Source organism: Pseudopipra pipra, chromosome 1 (assembly GCF_036250125.1).
Source record: "Pseudopipra pipra isolate bDixPip1 chromosome 1, bDixPip1.hap1, whole genome shotgun sequence".
Taxonomy (NCBI): Eukaryota; Metazoa; Chordata; class Aves; order Passeriformes; family Pipridae; genus Pseudopipra; species Pseudopipra pipra.
Genome location: NC_087549.1, coordinates 18,406,350 through 18,425,395, shown reverse-complemented (window position 1 = coordinate 18,425,395; position 19,046 = coordinate 18,406,350). Strand labels below are relative to the sequence as shown.

The 19,046-nt window shown below is 36.9% G+C and overlaps 1 protein-coding gene across 1 annotated transcript in view; it reads right to left on the bottom strand.

Annotated features, from left to right (window-relative positions):
- ANGPT1 (angiopoietin 1) overlaps positions 1-17,750 on the bottom strand; it is a 158,001-nt gene extending 140,251 nt beyond the window's left edge. The window contains exon 1 of the mRNA XM_064646825.1: positions 17,085-17,750. Within this exon, the coding sequence (XP_064502895.1) occupies positions 17,085-17,381 (297 nt within the window). The 5' untranslated portion in view covers positions 17,382-17,750. The remainder of the gene's footprint in view (positions 1-17,084) is intronic.
- Positions 17,751-19,046: the final 1,296 nt, after the last annotated feature.

Genomic DNA, 19,046 nt, shown 5'->3' with positions numbered 1-19,046 from the left:
TGTATGTAATGTACATTATCCATCTGTTACGAATTGTGAAAGACAAGTGATTTACTTCTGATCTTTTTACATATGCTCTGTAATTAAAAGAAATATTGAAAACCTTCGTAACTGGCTTCCATGTAGTAATACTGTAGAATAACTTCTGGATTTAAGAACTGGGCAAACTACTTTGTTCCATACACAAAATATATCCCAAAAAATGCCAATAACGGTCAAATTTTGTTTGGGAACTACAGCTTTAATAAACAAAAGAATCACAGACATTAATTTCCTCAGTTGTTAGCAAAGATAGCAGAAGCTGAAAAATATGAACAGGTTAAAAATTCAAGCAGAGAGATCATTTATGGGGAGGGACACTCAAGCAGCCCTTATAATTTTTGTAAATTTCATCCAATGACCTTCGCAGCAAAATTTTTTCCTTAATATGCTGCAGTGTAGAAACACAAAAGTAAAATGCACATGGGATTGATGACTGGCATACAATATTAAAAGGCATCATTGTCATAAGATACCAGAGGGGTGACACATAACTCTATCAACCAAGACATGCAGGCTCCATCAAGTTCAGAAAAAAAGTCCCTGGTTTTCAGAACATCTCTGTCCAGAGAAGTTGTAGCTACTTCATCCCTGGCAGTGTTCAAGGCCAGCCTGGATGGGGCTTTGAGCAACCTGTTCTAGTGGAAGGTGTTCCTGCCCACGGCTGTGGGGTTGGAACTAGATGGCCTAGGTCCCTAAGGTCCCTTTCAACCCAAACCATTTTGATTCTAACATCCAAATATGCATTTCTAGTTTATCACTGAACAAAACAATGAAATATTATTTTGTGTCCAATTGATAAAATCAGCAGACTTCTACTACAAAATGACTGTCTTAGGGCTGACTTGAGTGAAAGTAGAATTAAGTTCTGGTATTATCTTGGGATAGGAAGGAGAAGCCTAAGTGTAATATTGGTGTACAGGCACAGTACATTTCTAACAAGTACATTTTCTAACAAGTACATTTTCTAACAAGAAAAGGGATGCACTGTATTGGTGTCCTCCTGCTTATCTGGAAACAGTTGCTTCTACAGTTCCTTTTTTTCTTGAAAAAGATAGAAAGAATATGCATGTGGAATGTTGTTGATGTAGAAAAGATCATGCAAACTGTCCCCACTGAACTAGAGGCATCTGAGTTCAAAGAGAACTATTTGTAACTTTTCTTCCAATGCCCTGGTTTTCGGTTTAATTAAGAAAAATATCTTTTAGCTGGCTAATTTAGTTCATGCTAAAGGAAAAAAAATCAATCTGCTGATTTTATCAGCAGAAAAATGTTTTCCAATGACATTTCTTTCATTTCATAAAAAACCTAATTTTTTTAAAGGAAAAATAATTTATAAATAAAAATATAAATAGATTACTTTATTTAACTAAGAATTCTAACCTTTTTGGCTAAGAATCACAGCATTTTGGTTTGTTATTTGATTGCTCTCTGCCATGAGGCTACTTTTACCTGAGGTCTCAAGCCCTTGGATTCAAAGGTCTCTAACAGGGTTACATCTCCTACACAGCAGTTCTACCATAAAAAGAGCTCACGTAAATGTATAAATTCACTTCAGAAAATGTCAACAAAAAAAGATTTTTCTATTTTAAAACATTTCAGAGAAACTCCCAAAAATATTTCCTGACTGGCTTCAGCAAAAGAAACACAAAATCCAACTCAAATGTCCACTGAAAAATAGATGTCAGATAGAATCCAAGACTAGTTTTCAGTTAAGATAACCTGCCTGATTAGCTTAAGTGTTTCTGTTTTAACAAGCATCTCAGTTCTTCTTCAGTGTTTTAAGGGACTGGAAAGAGGAATAGTGAAAAAAAATAATAGGCAATGCTACAATTATGTTCTTTTTGACACACAAAAAAATGAAAATACTGAAAATGTCTCTATAAAATTGTTCTCCTGAGATGCATGTTCCCCTGTCAGGCCTGGGGAGTGCTGGGAGAAGGCTGTGAGCATAATTAAAATTGTACACAGAATCCTACCTGCTAATAAACAAAAAAATCTGAGTTTGTCTCTTCTTCTCACAGGCTGGGTTTGAGTCTTCTTCTTTAAGCTGCAGCAGATTGACACTGGCATTGTTCCACAGATGCCAGTGACATGATTTCTGACTTATACTTTTGTTCCAGGGCTTTCTAAAAATGGTTGGGATTTTTTTGGCGTTTGGGGTTTTTTTCTTTTTTTTTTTTGTATTTTAAAACCACCACTGTACACAGTTCTAGTTGGTATCTTTCTAGGCATGTGGAGGAAAGAACTGGCTGGGCTTAAGGCCGTACTGTCATTTCAGTTCTTGATGTGGTACCTCACAAATTCATGCTGACACAATGCGGCAATTGTAGAGCACATTGTGAGGAAGCACACCATCTGTTTTCTGCCTCTGCTTTGCTATAAATAACAGATTTCAGTCTCTGTGGGTGCCAGGCTAGCGTTTTGCAACAAAACACTCCAGCCCTTTAAAATTCCTCCTGACCATCTGGGAATTTTCTGTTCTGCCAAATAAGTTTGCCTGGACAGAGTTGAGGTCTGTCCGTCTCTTACTGTTAAGAAATCTCTTCATGCTAGGGCAGAAACATTTTAATGTAGGTGAACCCAGAGAGCCGGTATCAAAAGGTAGACTTGGAATTTCTGCGACTTCTGAAAGTGACAGGGGAAGGAGGGAAGAAGGGGTCAGCTTCAGCTGGCTGGGCCTGAGGCTGGGAAATGCTCTTCCCTGAAGAGAAACTGAGCTTAGTTTTTTCCCACTGATTCACTGCGAGCAGCATTGGGCCAAACTCCACAAAAATTCATTAACATTACACTCCAGGTGAGAGTCAAGAGACTTTTTTTTTAGTTTCTAATCCTCTCGAGACTATTTAATGATAACAGTTTGAGTTTGTGGAATGTGTTGAAAACCTCCTTTGGGTTCATATTCCTATAGGAAATTACTGGTGTTTCTAGTTGTGGTTTTTGGTAAGGGCTCATGATAACAGCACCTGGAACATGTAATAGCAATACCAGGCTGAGCCTAAGAGAAGCAAACCCCAAAACAATATCCACTCTGATAGAAAAAACAAGGAGCAACACTGACTTAGGATGTGAAACTGTCTCACAATATAAAGCTTGTATTGCATTATAAGTAGCATTTTAAAAATAATCTTGCTGAAGCTTGCTAATGGCCTTTCTGAAGGATTTTACCATGGAAGTGGAAACATGGCAGCATTCAAAACCACACTGACATAACTAACACTAAGATGTCATCTTGAAACTTAAGCATAACAAAACCGGGAAATTTACCTTAAAACACGTTTTCAGTCTTCCATCGTGGAGAGTTACAGGCTAAAGAAACAAACAAACAAAAAAGCAGGACTAATTCTAGTGACCAAGGACTAGAATTTTGGTCATGAGCTCTGCATGAAATTTGGTCATGAGCTCTGCACGATTTTGGTTGCAAAATAATTAATAAAAATGATGAAGTAGTCTTTAAAAATGCACATGGAAAAGGATGTCACACTTGGTACCTATTTTATGCATCAAGAATTCATGTCTTATCTTCTTGCCCATAACAGTTCAACAAAAATGTTTTCAGTCTTGCTCAATTCTGCTTCTAGGAAATACCCCGGGGGGGTCAGTGGTCAAATTACTAGATGTTTCCAAGATGTGTAGGAGTGCTAAACCTTGGGTCAAGGAAATCTGTTCCTCTTTTTTTTTTTTTTTAATTTTTGGGGTTTATAATTCAGGTTTTCTGTGGGAGGCATTAAGGTAGGAGATAACAAATGCTGGGTTTTTTTGAATTACTGGTTCAGCATTAAAGAAATACAATCAATATTCCTAGCTTTAAGAATCTGAATTCCAGACAAATTCTTTTATTTCAGTCTGTGTTTAATTTTATAATATTTTTAATGTTCATATATCCATTTCACTTTGAAACTCAATATACAAATACCTTGAACAAACAATTAAATACAGAACTTGTTCCCTCACTGTATAGTTGCTAGTACAGCATGTGCCATAATGGTTATCAGGGATTGGCAAAAAAAACATATCTAATGTTCCAGGTAAAATGTGCAAAGAATCCACCTTTTTTTTGTCTTTTTTTTTTTTCTTTTGATGCTTTGAATTTTTTGTGACATTGTTCTCTATAGGAAGTCTCAGGATTTCTTTTTCTCATCCATTTCTCCAAAAGAATAAAATATACATATGTTTGTTTAGAGTAACAGAGGAATTCCAGCTCATTTCTCCTGTTGAAGTCTACCGAAAAGTAGCTATATCCTTGTCCTAACACTCCAGTGGTGAAATACAAACAATTTATTGTAAAGCTTACTTCCTGGAAAATTCAGAATGCCATCAACTCAAAACAGAACACCTCGCACATTTGGGGTCAAGTTCTTAGATCTTGCAAAATTTAAAGTTGGCTAGTTTGGGCAAATTCTGTTCTAGTATTCCTGACCTCTAGCTCATCACAGGCTCTCCATGGTGCTTGTTTGTTGCTAGTAAATTGTTTCTTCACTTAATGGTCATAAGCAGCAAACATAAACACTACTTTTGAGGTCATCATTGACAGCTGCAAGTACATTCCTGGTGAGAGAGTGACACGTTGGTTACCACCTGCACTGCTGTACATGGCATTCTAGTTCCACTCAGCATTTCAGTTACTTTGATAGCCAGCAGAATTTAGAGAACTCCCAATTTCTTCATTAAAACATGCTGCTGAGCACCTTCTTTGATTCACTCCTATATTTGTCTTAATTTTAAAAAAATAAATTTTCTGTTCTTTAAAAAAAAAGTCTTATTTTAAATAAAATTTTCCTCGCCTATGATGAGTTTTTTCTTCATCAAACTGCAATACTACTGAAATACACAATATTATGATCTTTGGATGGCCACACACCAGTAAAGAGTTTACAGCTAAATTGTTTTAGAGCATTTTACTGAACAGTGCTGTATCCCAAAGTAATTTTTCAGACTTTTCTGTCACCTCAGAACAAGGTATCTTATTGTGTATATTTTAGTGCCATGTTGGTACCTTAGGCAGTTTCAAATTTATGGATTACATCAACCTTTACCCTTCCTGTCAGAGTTTTAAAGCTAATCTTTTATCAACATCAAACTGAAAGACTTCTTGCTCTGAAGAACCACTCCCACCTTCCACCTTATATTTAGCCTTTCCAGTGTTTCTCCAGGTCCCTTACACTTTCTCTGAGCTAATCCTTTCCAAGAGGCAATAGTCTGTAGTTACAAACCCATCTTCAGTTTCCTTGGGAGTCACGTCCCATAACTATAAAAGAGAGTCCAAAATCCTAAAAAAAACCTGGAAAAAGTTACATATATCCTTACTGCACTTACAGTACACCCAGTCTACAGACTCATCACAGATATTTCACATAATTTACCCAAGCATTACATTGTGTCTCTAAACCAGTGTTCGTAAGAATGTAATGAGGTGCAAACATTTTGCCAGTGAGGGGAGATGAAGAAACTCAACACTCTGTTTTCAGGGAAGTCAGTATGTCAGGAAGTATGAAACAAAGCCAGCTTTCTCATCAAAACTCATCTAAAAGGATTTGAAATCATACATTCAACATGATCCTTCTCAGTTGCAGAGCCACATATTACATCTTTGTGCAGTGACTGACAAAACAGGTCATCAAGCAGATCAAACCATAAAATTTTATCTTTTACCAATGATTATTCAATTAATTCTGCTCTAATCATCCTTTAATGATCACCTTTAATGATAACTCTGTGGTGGTTGGTAAACTCATTTTGTTTTGTCTGCCTCTGCAAATACAGTTGTCTTGCTTATGCTTCCCTGCAAAAAACTTTGGGACTATAATAGGTACAAATAGTTCTTCTAATAGTTCTTCACTGACATGAAGGCAGAGGCCCTAATGGTTGGGCTGTGCCATGTCATGGAGGTCAACAGTGTCAGAGGAATATACAAAAGGATATTTATTGCATCAGCCAGAATTCTTGGAAAAGCCAAGAGATCAAACTGGATCATTCAAGAAAAATGTGAAGAGAAACAACCTTAATCATCACCTCTGTAGTTAACAGGCTAAAGTGATAAAGAATTTTGCAGTCCATATCTCCTCCACACAAAAATAGTAACACAGAAAACTTTCTAGCAGAGCACTGATGGCCTTTCCCATTAACAGGATAGAAGTGACGCAGGAAAGATAGGTGGCCCTTGACCATTTATCTCTACTATGGTAAATCACACACAGAGCGAAGTAGGAAGTTTTAGCCAAGGAACAAAGGGGAATAGTTCATTCAGGAAGAGATTAGGTCATCTCTTTGAGCAATTTCCCTCCAAGCAAATCCTCAAAATTCCAGGCACAGCACCAAGGGCATCATGATTTGGGGACTTCCCATTACTGTGTAGACTTGCTGATGTGGCCTAGAAGGCCACAGGAATTTCCTGATGAATTAAAACTGTGGAGGGTAAATATTTAACTATGACACAAATAAATATACCTAAATATAAAGGCAGTGATCCGAAATCCTCAATTCAGATGCTTTTATCTACATATGAATGCCCAGCTTTCAAAGGCTGTAACAGTATTCCTTGAGTTCTTTGATATTGGAGGAGACTTCAGAGAAATATGCTGTATATGAAGTGTTTCTCTGAGATTTCAGACATACCGTGTAACTTCTGCACAGGTTTTTCAACTAAAAGAACAGAGTTAGGAGAACTAGTGCTCTGGTAGTGATAGTGAGATAATTATCTGAAGACCCTTGTCTTTTTGGGACACAAATGGATGGCTCAGAAGGGAGAATAGAAAGGCATGTAAATGGTCCTGTTATTCACCCTTACTGTTACCCACACACTGAGCTGATGGGAGAGTTTTAAAAAAAAGATTTATCTAATACAATTCTCTTTTCTGCAAAACTCCCAGAAGATAATTATCGATAAAGCTATTCAAAGGTGAACACAAGAAAATGAAAAATCTACACATTTAAGTAGAACCATAAGTGGTTTAATCCAAATTCAAAACTTCTTTCAATACATTGCCTAGAAAAAAACCCAAAAAACAAAAAAAACACCCAACCAACCAACCAAAACTCCCAAAACCAAACAGAAAACCAAAACCAAACAAAATAAAAAATCAAACAAACAAAACAAACCACAAAATATAATTTAACAACTATGTTATTTTTTTCTTAAATCTCCATTGTGCAAGACTATTTTTGCAGGCAAGAGATTAGAAAGAAAAATACACTTTTATAAACATAGGTTGACAATTTTAAAACATTAATAAATAATATGATCCAAAATGCAGGCAAGTCCACCACAACCCTGAAGATAAATGTAAACATATCTCTGGAGATTGTACTAGGACTGCTCCTTTGATTTTGTGAGCATTTAAAATACGTTCTGTGGATTTGGAGCATATTAAATTTGAAATATTAAAATAGATGTCAAAATAGTAAATTTACACATTGAGAATCAGATGTTTTAAATCTACAGTCAGGATGTAAAAACTCCACTTTGAATCATGAAGAATCTTTGATAATGACTGAATGTTTGCTGTAATATTTAGAACAGTGGGCACTCAAATGCCACCAGTGCTTTTCTCTTTGAAACCTTGCAAGTTCCCTTTGCAGTTCTAGGCTGGTGTGGACCACAGAGGAGGAAACTAAAAGTCTGATCTGCTAAACAATGTTATGCCTAATACTAAAGTTTTGTAGCTTAAATAGTATCTTTCAAGAAAACCCTCTTGCATACAGAAAGTTTTTAAGGGAAGTTTAGATATGAAAGACGACATAATCAGTCTATAAATGACATCTCAGCCTGCAGCAGCAGTAGGTTTTAGATTAAAAATTGATTAACATAAATCTGATTATCTCTGTTCTAGTGTGAAAGAAGCCATGCCGTTAAAAAGAGACAAATTACCTTCTAAGGTCATACTCCCAATTTTCTCCCACAGTTCTCTACTCTTGCCTTAATTTCTTCCTGGCAGGGATGCTCAGAGCTTATCCTATCTCTAAATGAATCTCTCAAGCCTATTTGCCTCCTTGGTACAAAGGGAGGAGAAAGAATACCAGGACCCAAATTCTCAGGCAGAAGAGAATCAGAAGGGAATTCTGATAACTGGAACAAGTGGATTTTGGTTGGTTTCATACATTCCTATTGCAGAAGGAATGTCCTGTATCTTATTTGCAAAAAGACAACCACAGAAAACATGACAAATGGCAAGAATTTACTCCAACAAACAAAAATTCCCCGAAGAAATTATGAAAAATATAACTATATAGTTATGCAAAGTCCTATTAAAGAAGCAGATGTCATGCATGCACAAAGTACAATCAGGTTTGTCTTGCAACATATGCACATGTAAGGACAGAAACATGCCTGGGATGGGAAGTACAAAGCTCTCATATTTTTTTCAGAATATATGAAAATTCTTGCTTCAGATACATTCTGGAAAGAACACAAGCAAATATGCACTTATAATTTATCAGCAACACAGGATAGGGAATGGTTCACAGAGAGTTAATGCATGTACAATACACAAGGTTTCATCTTGCTACCAACTTTTCTAGGTTTTTTTGAGCCAACAGGTCAGTTTGAGGAGAATAACAGATTGGCAGCTGGTACCTTGGTATAAAACATGAGAATGGATTTAAGACATAACACTTAGAAACACATTTCCATGTACCTTAATGCCAAAACTCTGAAGATCGAAATGTGCATGCACATATGTGTGCACATATATGCAGCAGAGTGAGGTGTCAAAGGCAGAGGAATTCCACAGAGTTGTTAGAGAATTTTTCATCAGTTGCTTTTTAGCCATGGATCTTCTATATAGATTTTCCAGCTTCAAGATTTTACATGGATTTACAGCCTACTTCTCTCCTCTTTAAGAAAGGAATAGTAACAAATCATGACTTACCTTGTACTACCATATAACAGATCTTTAAAGTACCTTTGCTAAAGACAACCTGTTCCACCATGAAATTAGCATAGTTCTCTTACTATTACCCCTTTATTACTGGTTGATTTTTTTTTTTTTTTTAATTTCTGCTCCTAGAAGTTAGTTAAGTAAGTATAAGAAATTTCTTTCAATCATGCAGCTCCATGGCCTAGAATACTGATTTTCCATATGACTTCCTCTGAGGGATTATAACATTTTCTTAAATCATTTTTTTGGTTGGTTGCTTTGTTTTAAGCCTAAAAGCAAACTTTTTTTATAGTGCAACTTGGGCATCTTTCCAGCTGACCCTGTACCTGTCTTGCTTTGACCATCTGTACCATATGCTTGTTCAATGTCAACTGTAGCCTCACTGCTAGGTCTTGTTTAGTGCACTAGTTTGATTCACATCAGTTTTAAACATGGATAATTAAACTGGTTAGAGTTCTTATTCCAGTTGGAGGGTGAGTTATGCTGTTTTAGGTTAATCTGGTTCCTGACTGAGGCAATGAAAAGTGAATCTTGATATTTGTGCAGAAACATTAATGAGAATGTAGTGCAAATGTGCAACAACTTATGGCATTTTTAAGTTATCCTTCCAATCAAATATTCACCACTGTGGTGTTTCATAACACTGTCTAAAATATGCACATGTGGTTACACAAGAATAACCTTGTGTTAAAGTACAGCTTGTTTCATAAGAAAAAGAACTCTTCCTATGAAATATGAAACTATTTCAATTTCCTTTTCCTGATCAAACTTCAGCCTCTTAACAAGAGAGGAAATTCTTCTGCTACTGGGAAGACTTTTACACCAGAGCTGTTTATTCAAGATACTTGAGCTGCTGGTGTTAAAGATGACTTCACAGCACAGTTAAACACTGATACTGGTTCTAGAAGGTCCTCATTTACTAGCTCCTCCTTGTTTGCAGCTTATTGCAGATACAGAGTAGAAGACTGAACTAAGCTGAACTGTAAATAGAGATGAATACAAGCAAACCGTATCTTCGCCTTTCAGGTTGTGCTTGTAATAGGTCATATGAATGAGCCCAATTTTGATAACAACAGGTTTATTCAAAATGTTGGTAATGATGGCTCTGAAAAACTAGATATACCTCACTGGTCTTCATGAGAATCCATACAAGACTAAGACACACTCCTTTTCATTCTAGATGAATACAGGTTGAAGCAGCAGCTGCTGGATGGGTTTTAGGAACACTGCAAGTATGAGGACCATTCTTAATGTGAGCAGGACACATATAATCCTTTACCCAACCCAAATGCTAAGATAATTCTTAGCATTATAGATGCATATTAATTGTATTTATCTGCTTATTTTATATTAAGTGCAATATATATATATTAAAAGCAATTTTCTTTCCGAAAGATTTTTTAATTTCCCATTGTTTTCTGTACATATTGAAAACATTATTATAATACATAAACTGTTAAGAGCACAAAATACCTTCCACCAGAAAAACTCTAAAAGCAACACAAAAAATAACACATTAAGCCTCCCAACAGCTTTGTGAAATTGAGTAGTAGTGCTATATCTGTGTTAAGAAAGGGAAAAAAGGAATACTTTACAATTTCCTTGCAGTCACAAGTGAAGTCTGTGCTACAGACATGAAGAGAAGTAAAGCTTAAATCCATCCCACTTAACTGAAGCATCTAAATCAGGATGTGAGCTGTTCAGGATTTCCCTGGGGACAATGAAGAGAAGCAGGGACTTCTACACTTCTACAAGGCAGTTCAGGTGGCTGAACTCTGGGCTTGCTACTGTCTCATCGTGCAGCACTAAGAGATTTCCCATAGCAAAAAAAAACCTATCTTGTGTAACACTGGGTTTTGGCCACAGCATTCTCCTGAAGAAGTTGGCAGATGATGGCTGAGACAAGTGCACTCTTTGCTGGGTTAAAAACTGGCTGGATGGCTGGGCCCAGACAGTGGTGGTGAATGGTGCTGCATCCAATTGGCATCTGGTCACTAGAGAGGTTCCCCAAGGCTCAGTACTGGAGCCAGTCCTGTTTAATATCTTTACCAATGATCTGGACAAGGGGAACGAGTGCACCATCAGTAAGTTCACAGACAACACAAAGTTGGGCAGGAGTGTTGATCTGCTGGAGGGTAGGAAGGTTCTGCAGAGGGATCTGGACAGGTTGAATCCTGAGGTCAACAGTATGAGGTTCAACAAGGCCAAGTGCCGGCTCCTGCATTTGGATCACAACAATCTCATGCAGTGCTACAGGTTTGGGGTAGAGTATCTGGAAAGTGGTCCAGCAAAAAAGGCCCTGAGGGTGCTGGTCAATGGACAGCTGAACATGAGCCAGCAGTGTGCCCAGGTAGCCAAGAAGGCCAATGGCATCCTGGCCTGTGTTAGAAACAGTGTGGCCAGCAGAATTAGGGAAGTGATTGTGCCTCTGTACTGGACACACCTTGAATCCTGTGTTCAGTTTTGGGCCCTTCAATACCAGAAAGACATTGAGGTGCTGGAGCAGGTCCAGAGGAGGGCAACGGAGCTGGTGAAAGATCTAAAGTGTAAGTTGTATAAGGAGCTGCTGAAGGAGCTGGAGATGTTTAGTCTGGAGAAAAGGAGGCTGAGGAGGGACCTTGTCACTCTCTACAGTTACCTGAAAGGAGGTTGCAGCAAGAGTGGGTTGGCCTATTCTCTGAAGAAACTAGAGGAAAGACAAGAGGAAATGGCCTCAAGCTGTGCTATGGGAAGTTCAGGTTGGACATCAGGAAAAATTTCTTCACTGAAAGGGTGGTTAATCACTGGAACAGGATGCCCAGGGGTCTGGTGGATTCACCGTCTGTGGAGGTGTTGAAGAAACAACTGGATGTAGCACTTACTGCTATGATTTAGTTGACACAGTGATGCTTGGTCAAAGGTTGGAACTCAGTAATCTTGGAGGTCTTTTCTAACCTTAATGGTCTTATGATTATAAGTTTGAGTGGGCTAATGCAGGCCTAACATATCCAACCCTCTTTCTTTTCCCACACTGGCTGGTTTTTGGTTTTTTGTTTTTTTTTTTGTTCCAGGGCACACAGCACTGTAGCTTGCTTCCAAACCGCAGAAGGGAATGGGAGCTATGAGTTCTCAGCACCCTCAAAATGACATGCCATTTTACTGTATATCAGTTTCATTTAGAAAAGCTCTCAGTGCTCCAAGTGAGATCTCCCACTGGGCATGTTGGTTGAACAGTTCTGATGACTAATAAATGTAATATTTTATTGTTACCAGAAAGTTCCTAATTGTGGCTGTCATCACTGAAAATAAACACATTCAGGACCTCCTGAACATTATGATAAAGTCTTCTGTCCAAACATGGGAAATATTTTTTTTTTAGTAATTTGCTGCCAAATGTAGCAACATGTGAAATCGTCCTTCACTCTACTTCTCTGAGTCTTCTCCTTCATAAAATAAATTGCCAAATAGGTTATCCCCCAATAATATAAAGCTTTCAGATATTTCCACATTTGAAGTCTCACCTCTTTCTTGAGGGTACATCAGAATATCCCAAGGACTTCAGCAATTTTATTAATGAAGTTTTAATATGCAGGCATATTACTGGCCAAGAGATTTTTGGGAGTAAATAAGCAATTTTGGTTTTACACTCAAACATGTATTTTCTTTGAATCAGTTTGTTTCCATGAAGTTATATTTGCTCCTTAAATTTTTCTTTTATTAATATACTTACCCATTGAGTAGAACACATTATATAAGAAATCCCACTAATTTGAATTTCACCCTTTGTTATACAACTTGTTTGTGGAAACTACACTTCAAATGTCACTAGGGTGAGGCTCTACTTTGGATATGAGAATTCATCGACTCCAAAGCAAAAAGAAGCACCTAGAGTAGTAAACATAACCTCTGTGTCTAGAAAATAAATACAGGTTCAAGTTGGATGCCAAATAGAGGACTAGTGCCCAGTTTTGGATTAAATTTTCTCACTCTTTCCTTTTAGCTCTGGTCTACCTTGAAAGAGGAAAGATTTACCAGAAAGCCATTCTTTACACAGCCATGTTAGTAATGCTCATAGAAGCAGAATAGCAGATTCCAAATCTGATGACCTGCTTTTATTTGTAAGAATTAACCAAAGTTCATCATGCATCTCCCAGTTGCATTTAACATCTGAATATTATGTGGACTTTAAGGTCACATGTTATATTGCAAAATGCCCAGTGAAACATAATCATAAATAAAATGGAACTTTTCACTCAGCTTCACAGCAAGAGTAGCAGGTAAGGAATTTTCCCATCTTCAACAAACCGTATAAAATCCAAGGCAAAATCCAGCCACTCCACACACATAAGTATATTTCATTGCAGAAAACAGGACATAAGTCCTGCTGGTAAAGACAGCAGAAAGGTGCAGACTTTCAGTGGAGCCACATCACTCAATGACAGACATTAGTCTTTCCAAAAGCCACTTTCTTCTATATAATGATTGGCCCCCTCAAAACCTAGATTCCTTACATGTTTAAAAATAAGTGAGCATTTTCATTGTTACTGCTGCAAAATAAGGAATTCAATAAAGGTCACAGAGAATGGCATAGACACTTAATTTATCAAAACCATCATAAGAATAAACTTTAAAGTAGGCTATCAAATGGTTGTAGATATCACAGAAAAAATGTTCTTAATTTCTTTCTTTAATGGCTGAATCCAGATTGTAATTTTATGCTTGTTCTGTTGCAGCTGGTGGCAGAACAGGCACTTTAAAGGGAAAGGAAACTTCTTTTATTTTTGGTTTAAGTGTAGTGGTGCCATCAATATTTGCAAAGAAAAAAAATATATCTAAGTTTAAATACTGACTGACCGGAATGATTGTGGTTCACTTTCAACTCAAACTTGGATGTCTGAGTTAGCTTTTTATACTATACTATCATTAAGCATTAATTTTAAATTTTTATGTATTCTGCTTAGGTAACAATCAGGAAAAAAAGAAAGATTGGATCGTGTAAAACTCACTTATTACTGTAATAACAATTATTAATACCATTTGGAGAGCAGGATAAGTATATGAAACACTCATCTATACAGCTATCTGGAATGTACGCTATGTCCCATTGATACTGTAAGTTCAGCAAGCCAAAAGCAAGCTCCTAAGCAAGACATGATGATAACATTTCATGTAACTCCTCTTTGGCAATACTTAGACACTGCAACTGAATACCAAACAGGGTCACATGTGCCAGTCAGTTACTGCAAGAAAGAATACGTGATGAACTGTTTGTTTTGAACTAACAGTATAAACACATTGCAGAAATGAAACCCAAGCTTAAACAATGGGGAAAGTTATCCGGTATTAAAATAAACAGTTCTAGGAAAATCTCTAAAAATGTTTACCAAGTCATCTTCTTCCGCGTAGTTTCTGCACAGAGCATTTTGCCATGTCCCTGGTTTCTCAACCAACCCCAGTTACACTGACTATAGATATGCAAATACTAATGGACAAGGCTGAGCTTTAATTGCCTATAATTGGCACCCCAAGCAAGGGCATTTTTATCTACAGTCAAGCTTGTAGGTCATCAAAGAAGCAATTTCGTTTTAAGCATAAAAAAAATATTGCCTGTTTTACAAAAAAATATTTGTTTTCCTTCTAGAAATCTGAGAGTTTAGATATAGAAGGGAAAAAAATTTAAATTAAAATACTAGAGATTTAAACAAACCATGATTCTTACAAACTTTCGTAATAAATATTTTTCTAATATCACAAGATAACAATTCAAAAATAATTTACTTTGCCAAAAATTGTCTACATACAGTTTTATTGAAAGTTATTGAAATTTTATTGAAATTTACTACCTGAAGTAATAAACATATTTCCTTTGTGTAACTTAGACTATATCTCAAATTCTTAAACTTTATTTCTGATTATAACTATTCAAGTCCTAGACCTATAACCATCAAATATTCTTTACTTCATTCACAGCAGGTGCATTGTAAAATGCTGTTTAGTGTAGCTAATTTAGGGGGAAAAATAAATGCAGAGTATGAAAATGAGATGTGAGATATCTACATAATATATTCATTACACTTAGGCATTATGCATGTTTTGAAAGGAAATGAGTTATGGCTGAGATGCTTTGTAATGGCAACAGCAACAAAGCAAATTCAGTATTCAGAGATGCTATAAAGGATCTGCATCAGCCTCATTTGTTCAGAGTGAGCCATACTCCATCACACAGAGAAACAGGTCCTTTCATTCCAAGGAAAACTGACACATGGGGATACGTGCACAAACCCAGTTTTATGCAAACCCCTGGGAGCAGAGGGTTGGGGGCTGGGAGGGAAAGAAGGAGGGGGATAGTTCTTCCTGTAGCCAGTTTTACAATCATTGCAGGAGAAAACAGTCCTCAAATATAAACCCCTTTCACTGGGCTTCCTACCTGTTTAATCACTTCCCTCCAAAGTGTGAAAGGACTAACCCTCAGACATTCACACTCCAGAGACTCATATTTCCTCATGTTCAGTTCACAGTGAAACAGTGATCTTAGTTCAGTCTCTAGTGGACAAACACAGAATAAGTAAAATCTTAGAAGCATGATTCAGCAGGCAATTTGCTCAAGTAAAATCATGTGTGCATGAACACAGAAAACATCTTTCTTCTCTTTAGTGCTTGTCTCAGCCTTTCAAAGCACAGTAAAATAATTTCTTAAGAAATGTTTTCTCTACAAAAGACATCCCCTCATTTCCAGCCTTATACTCCCCAAAGCAGACCAAAATATTAAAAAAAGAAGGAAGTAGTCTAAAAATTAAATGCTTGGTTATATTTTCTTTTATAGTCATATGCTTACTGCACAGAATCTTCTCTCTCTTGCTAAATCCAGATATTCAAGAGCACAATTAATTTACCAAGTAATCAAGAAATCCTCTGTAAAGATTTTATTAGAGTTAGGGGAATTGGGGTGACTGTATGTGCTTTTTAACATATTTCTGTCTTGTACACTGTCAGGATGAAACAAAACTTGTAAATGAGATAGGTAACAGTAACTGTGCTAATATGAAGTTTCAGCCCACCTAGTAGAGTCTTCATCAGAGTTTTATTGATATTCCTTCTTAATATGAACTTGTTTTGGAGTTAAATCATATGTCTCTCAAATGGGTACATACAGCAATTTTCTTATGCCATATCACACAACTAGTTGCATCACTCAGTGGTGCAATTTTCTAAGTTTTGCCAGGTCAACATGGAAAAATGACATGGCACATGAATGGAAATATCACAGATAACTATACATGGACTGTTTGTTTATTTATTTTTACTGGTCAGCTATCCCAAAGCATTTTCATTATCAAGGCATGGACAAGATCCTGCAAGGTATGTAGTCTTACACAAGTGAGTAATCCTGTTAAGGTGAGTGGGGCTGCTCAAATGAGTGAAATTATTCACCTATTTAAGTCTTTTCAGACTCAAACTCCACTGCATACATAAAACACTGAAAAGTTCGTTAGAGGTTTAGAGCTATTGCACAAGTTCTTAAAAATAATTACTTCTACTAAGGTACTGCAACACCTTGTAACCCATTTTCCCCTTTTTGGAAATAATGCACATATACACACACAAATTGAAACAGGCTGTTTCAAGACCACTGTAATCTACACAGTTAAAAAGGTTTACTGTGATGTTTTGAAGTGAGAATTCCTATATACTTTCTTCTTTCTTTTTAGCAATTAGCTGGGTAGAATAGTATTACAGGAGCTATTTATGAAGGAGCAATTATATTCTTAATCCAGTGCCCTTAAATGCTGATTTTTTAAAAAATGCTCCCTTTTGCTGTCAGAGTAGCAGGTATCCTGCATGACATCTGATCTGAATCTGTGAACTACAAGTAGAGCTTATAAGAATACTTAGTAAATTCTGTCAGTAGAGTCTCTGGAGGATTTTTGTGTTCTTTGGCTCACATGCATAACCTCTTGAGGAAAAGTTTTTTAAAAGTTGCATCTTTCAGTAAAATGAAGAAAATTCTGCCCCCAAGAGCAATGTCACTAAGAGGGGTGCATTCTGGCTGGAACATTTCTCTCCTACACAGCCATGAACTAGATCAGTCCTTACTACCTCTGTTTTCATAGAAACTAATGAAAACTTTTAGCAGCATAAACATGCCCCCAAAAAATCATTTAGTGAGAAATGAAAAAAAGAAACACTTACTTTTTGCAGCCACTGAGTGTAATTTTCCATCACATGTTCCAGATGTTGCAGTTTCTGGGAAGAGAAATCCTGTTCCACGTGAGGAGCATCTCTCTGAAGAGCATTTGTGTTGTACTGGTCTGTCGTGCTTTCACGACAGTTCCCGTCCTGTTCTGGCAGGATGAAAGTATAGGTGCACTGCCCATGCTGAATCCGGTTAAATCTTCTCCCACTGGCTTCTGGACCCCGACGCTGGTTATTACAGCCTATATGAGCAAGAATCGCTGCCAGGAAAGCAAAGGAAAGGAAAACTGACATGTTATTATTACTTTCTTTTCCTGCTTTAAGAAAAACTTTTTCTTCCTCTTTGTTTAAATTTGTTCTTAATTTCCCTTAAAGTCTTTGGAAAAAGGACTGGAGCAGTGCACTTTAAAAATCAGGCTTGGATAAACTGTTAGTTTTTTTAATTTCACTGTGAGGATAGCTTCCTTAGTTAAAATTGGGAATATTTATTGCATAGTAGTTAAGATTTATTGTTTCCTCTCTGTTACAGTCCAGCATGTAGCCTGCTTTAGGCAGCTGCATATGCATATCCCAGTCTCTTTCCCCTACACTATCTGCTGCAGAACTGCTATTTTCTCTCAGGCTTCAGTGAGTTTTATTAAGGTTGCACTTTCAAGCCAAGCTGGAAGCAAGCAGCCTTTCACAAGATGACTTGACAGGAATGCGTGTATGAGTGCGCCCCTATGCTAAGGATGGCTGATGGCTCAGTACAGAGGGATCATCTTACAAACCGGCTGGATGCATGACCTCAATCATGCATGGCTTTCCAGCCCCTACTGCATACAACGGCTGAGGGCTTTTGACGAATTCACGTAAGTTTAATAAGTAAGGCAGTCCACCTTAATACTCTTCATATGTTCACACTGACCTATTAAAATGTAGATAAAGTGTAGAAGTTTGTTGTAATCCCTCTGTAAATATACAAAGCACTGAAATTAAAAATACTTTCAGTTCTGCACTGCTCTGTATCTATTAAAGAATTCTAAATCAGGCAAGTGACACTTAAGGGGAAAAAAGTTACATTTAACCCTCACATGCTTTAGCTACTTTTCTAAGATAATTGTGTTTCTTTAAAAGAGTTTCCAGAGAATTTTTTTACAGCATAAATTGAAATTAGGGCTGCCAAATAGTAATGGGAAAAGGCAGTTAGAAAGATAATAATTTTCTGATTATGGTGTCTAAACTAAGGTAACTAATTAGAAAACAGTGAGGGATGGCAGCTGAACTAGTCTAGATTGTCTTCTGTACTCCTGCATAGTTATCACATGCATAACACTTCTTCCAATTTGCAAGTCTGTATGGGCTAAAAGGCACCCCTCATTATATGTGGTACCTTTCTCTGGGGCAACTTCCTCAGAAGATTGTCCTAACTGCTTAAGAAGCTATCTTATACTTAAATAATGCCTTTGGTATTTGCTAGAGACAAATAAAAAATGCAGAGATTATAAACAGGATTAGAATATTCATGAAATTTAGAGGAATTTGGATCTGAGTTCCTGTACTAGCATTTGTTGTTGTTCCATAAATATCAGCCAACACTAATGCAGAGAACTTTGCACATTTTTTTCCCATGGAAGTAAGTAGTCTTCTAAATAGCAATAGTGCATCACTAAAAAAACAATCTGCAAGGTTTTTACCCTCAGAGAAACCTACCTGCAAAATTTCTGAGTGCAAGCACTCTCAGTACTAACACAATTGCCACCTGTATCACAACTACAATGTCATTCTAAAAGAACTGCCTGAAATATTTCACCCAGGCATCCAATCTGCTCCAAGGGAACCTATTCCTGCTCAAAACTGGGAGTAGAGGTTTTTCATCTTGCATCTGGAAAGAAACTACTGCATTTAAACGAATAAGTAATATCCCCTACAATAAAATAGAGAAATGAGAAATTCTTATCTTGCTCTAAAATGTTTATA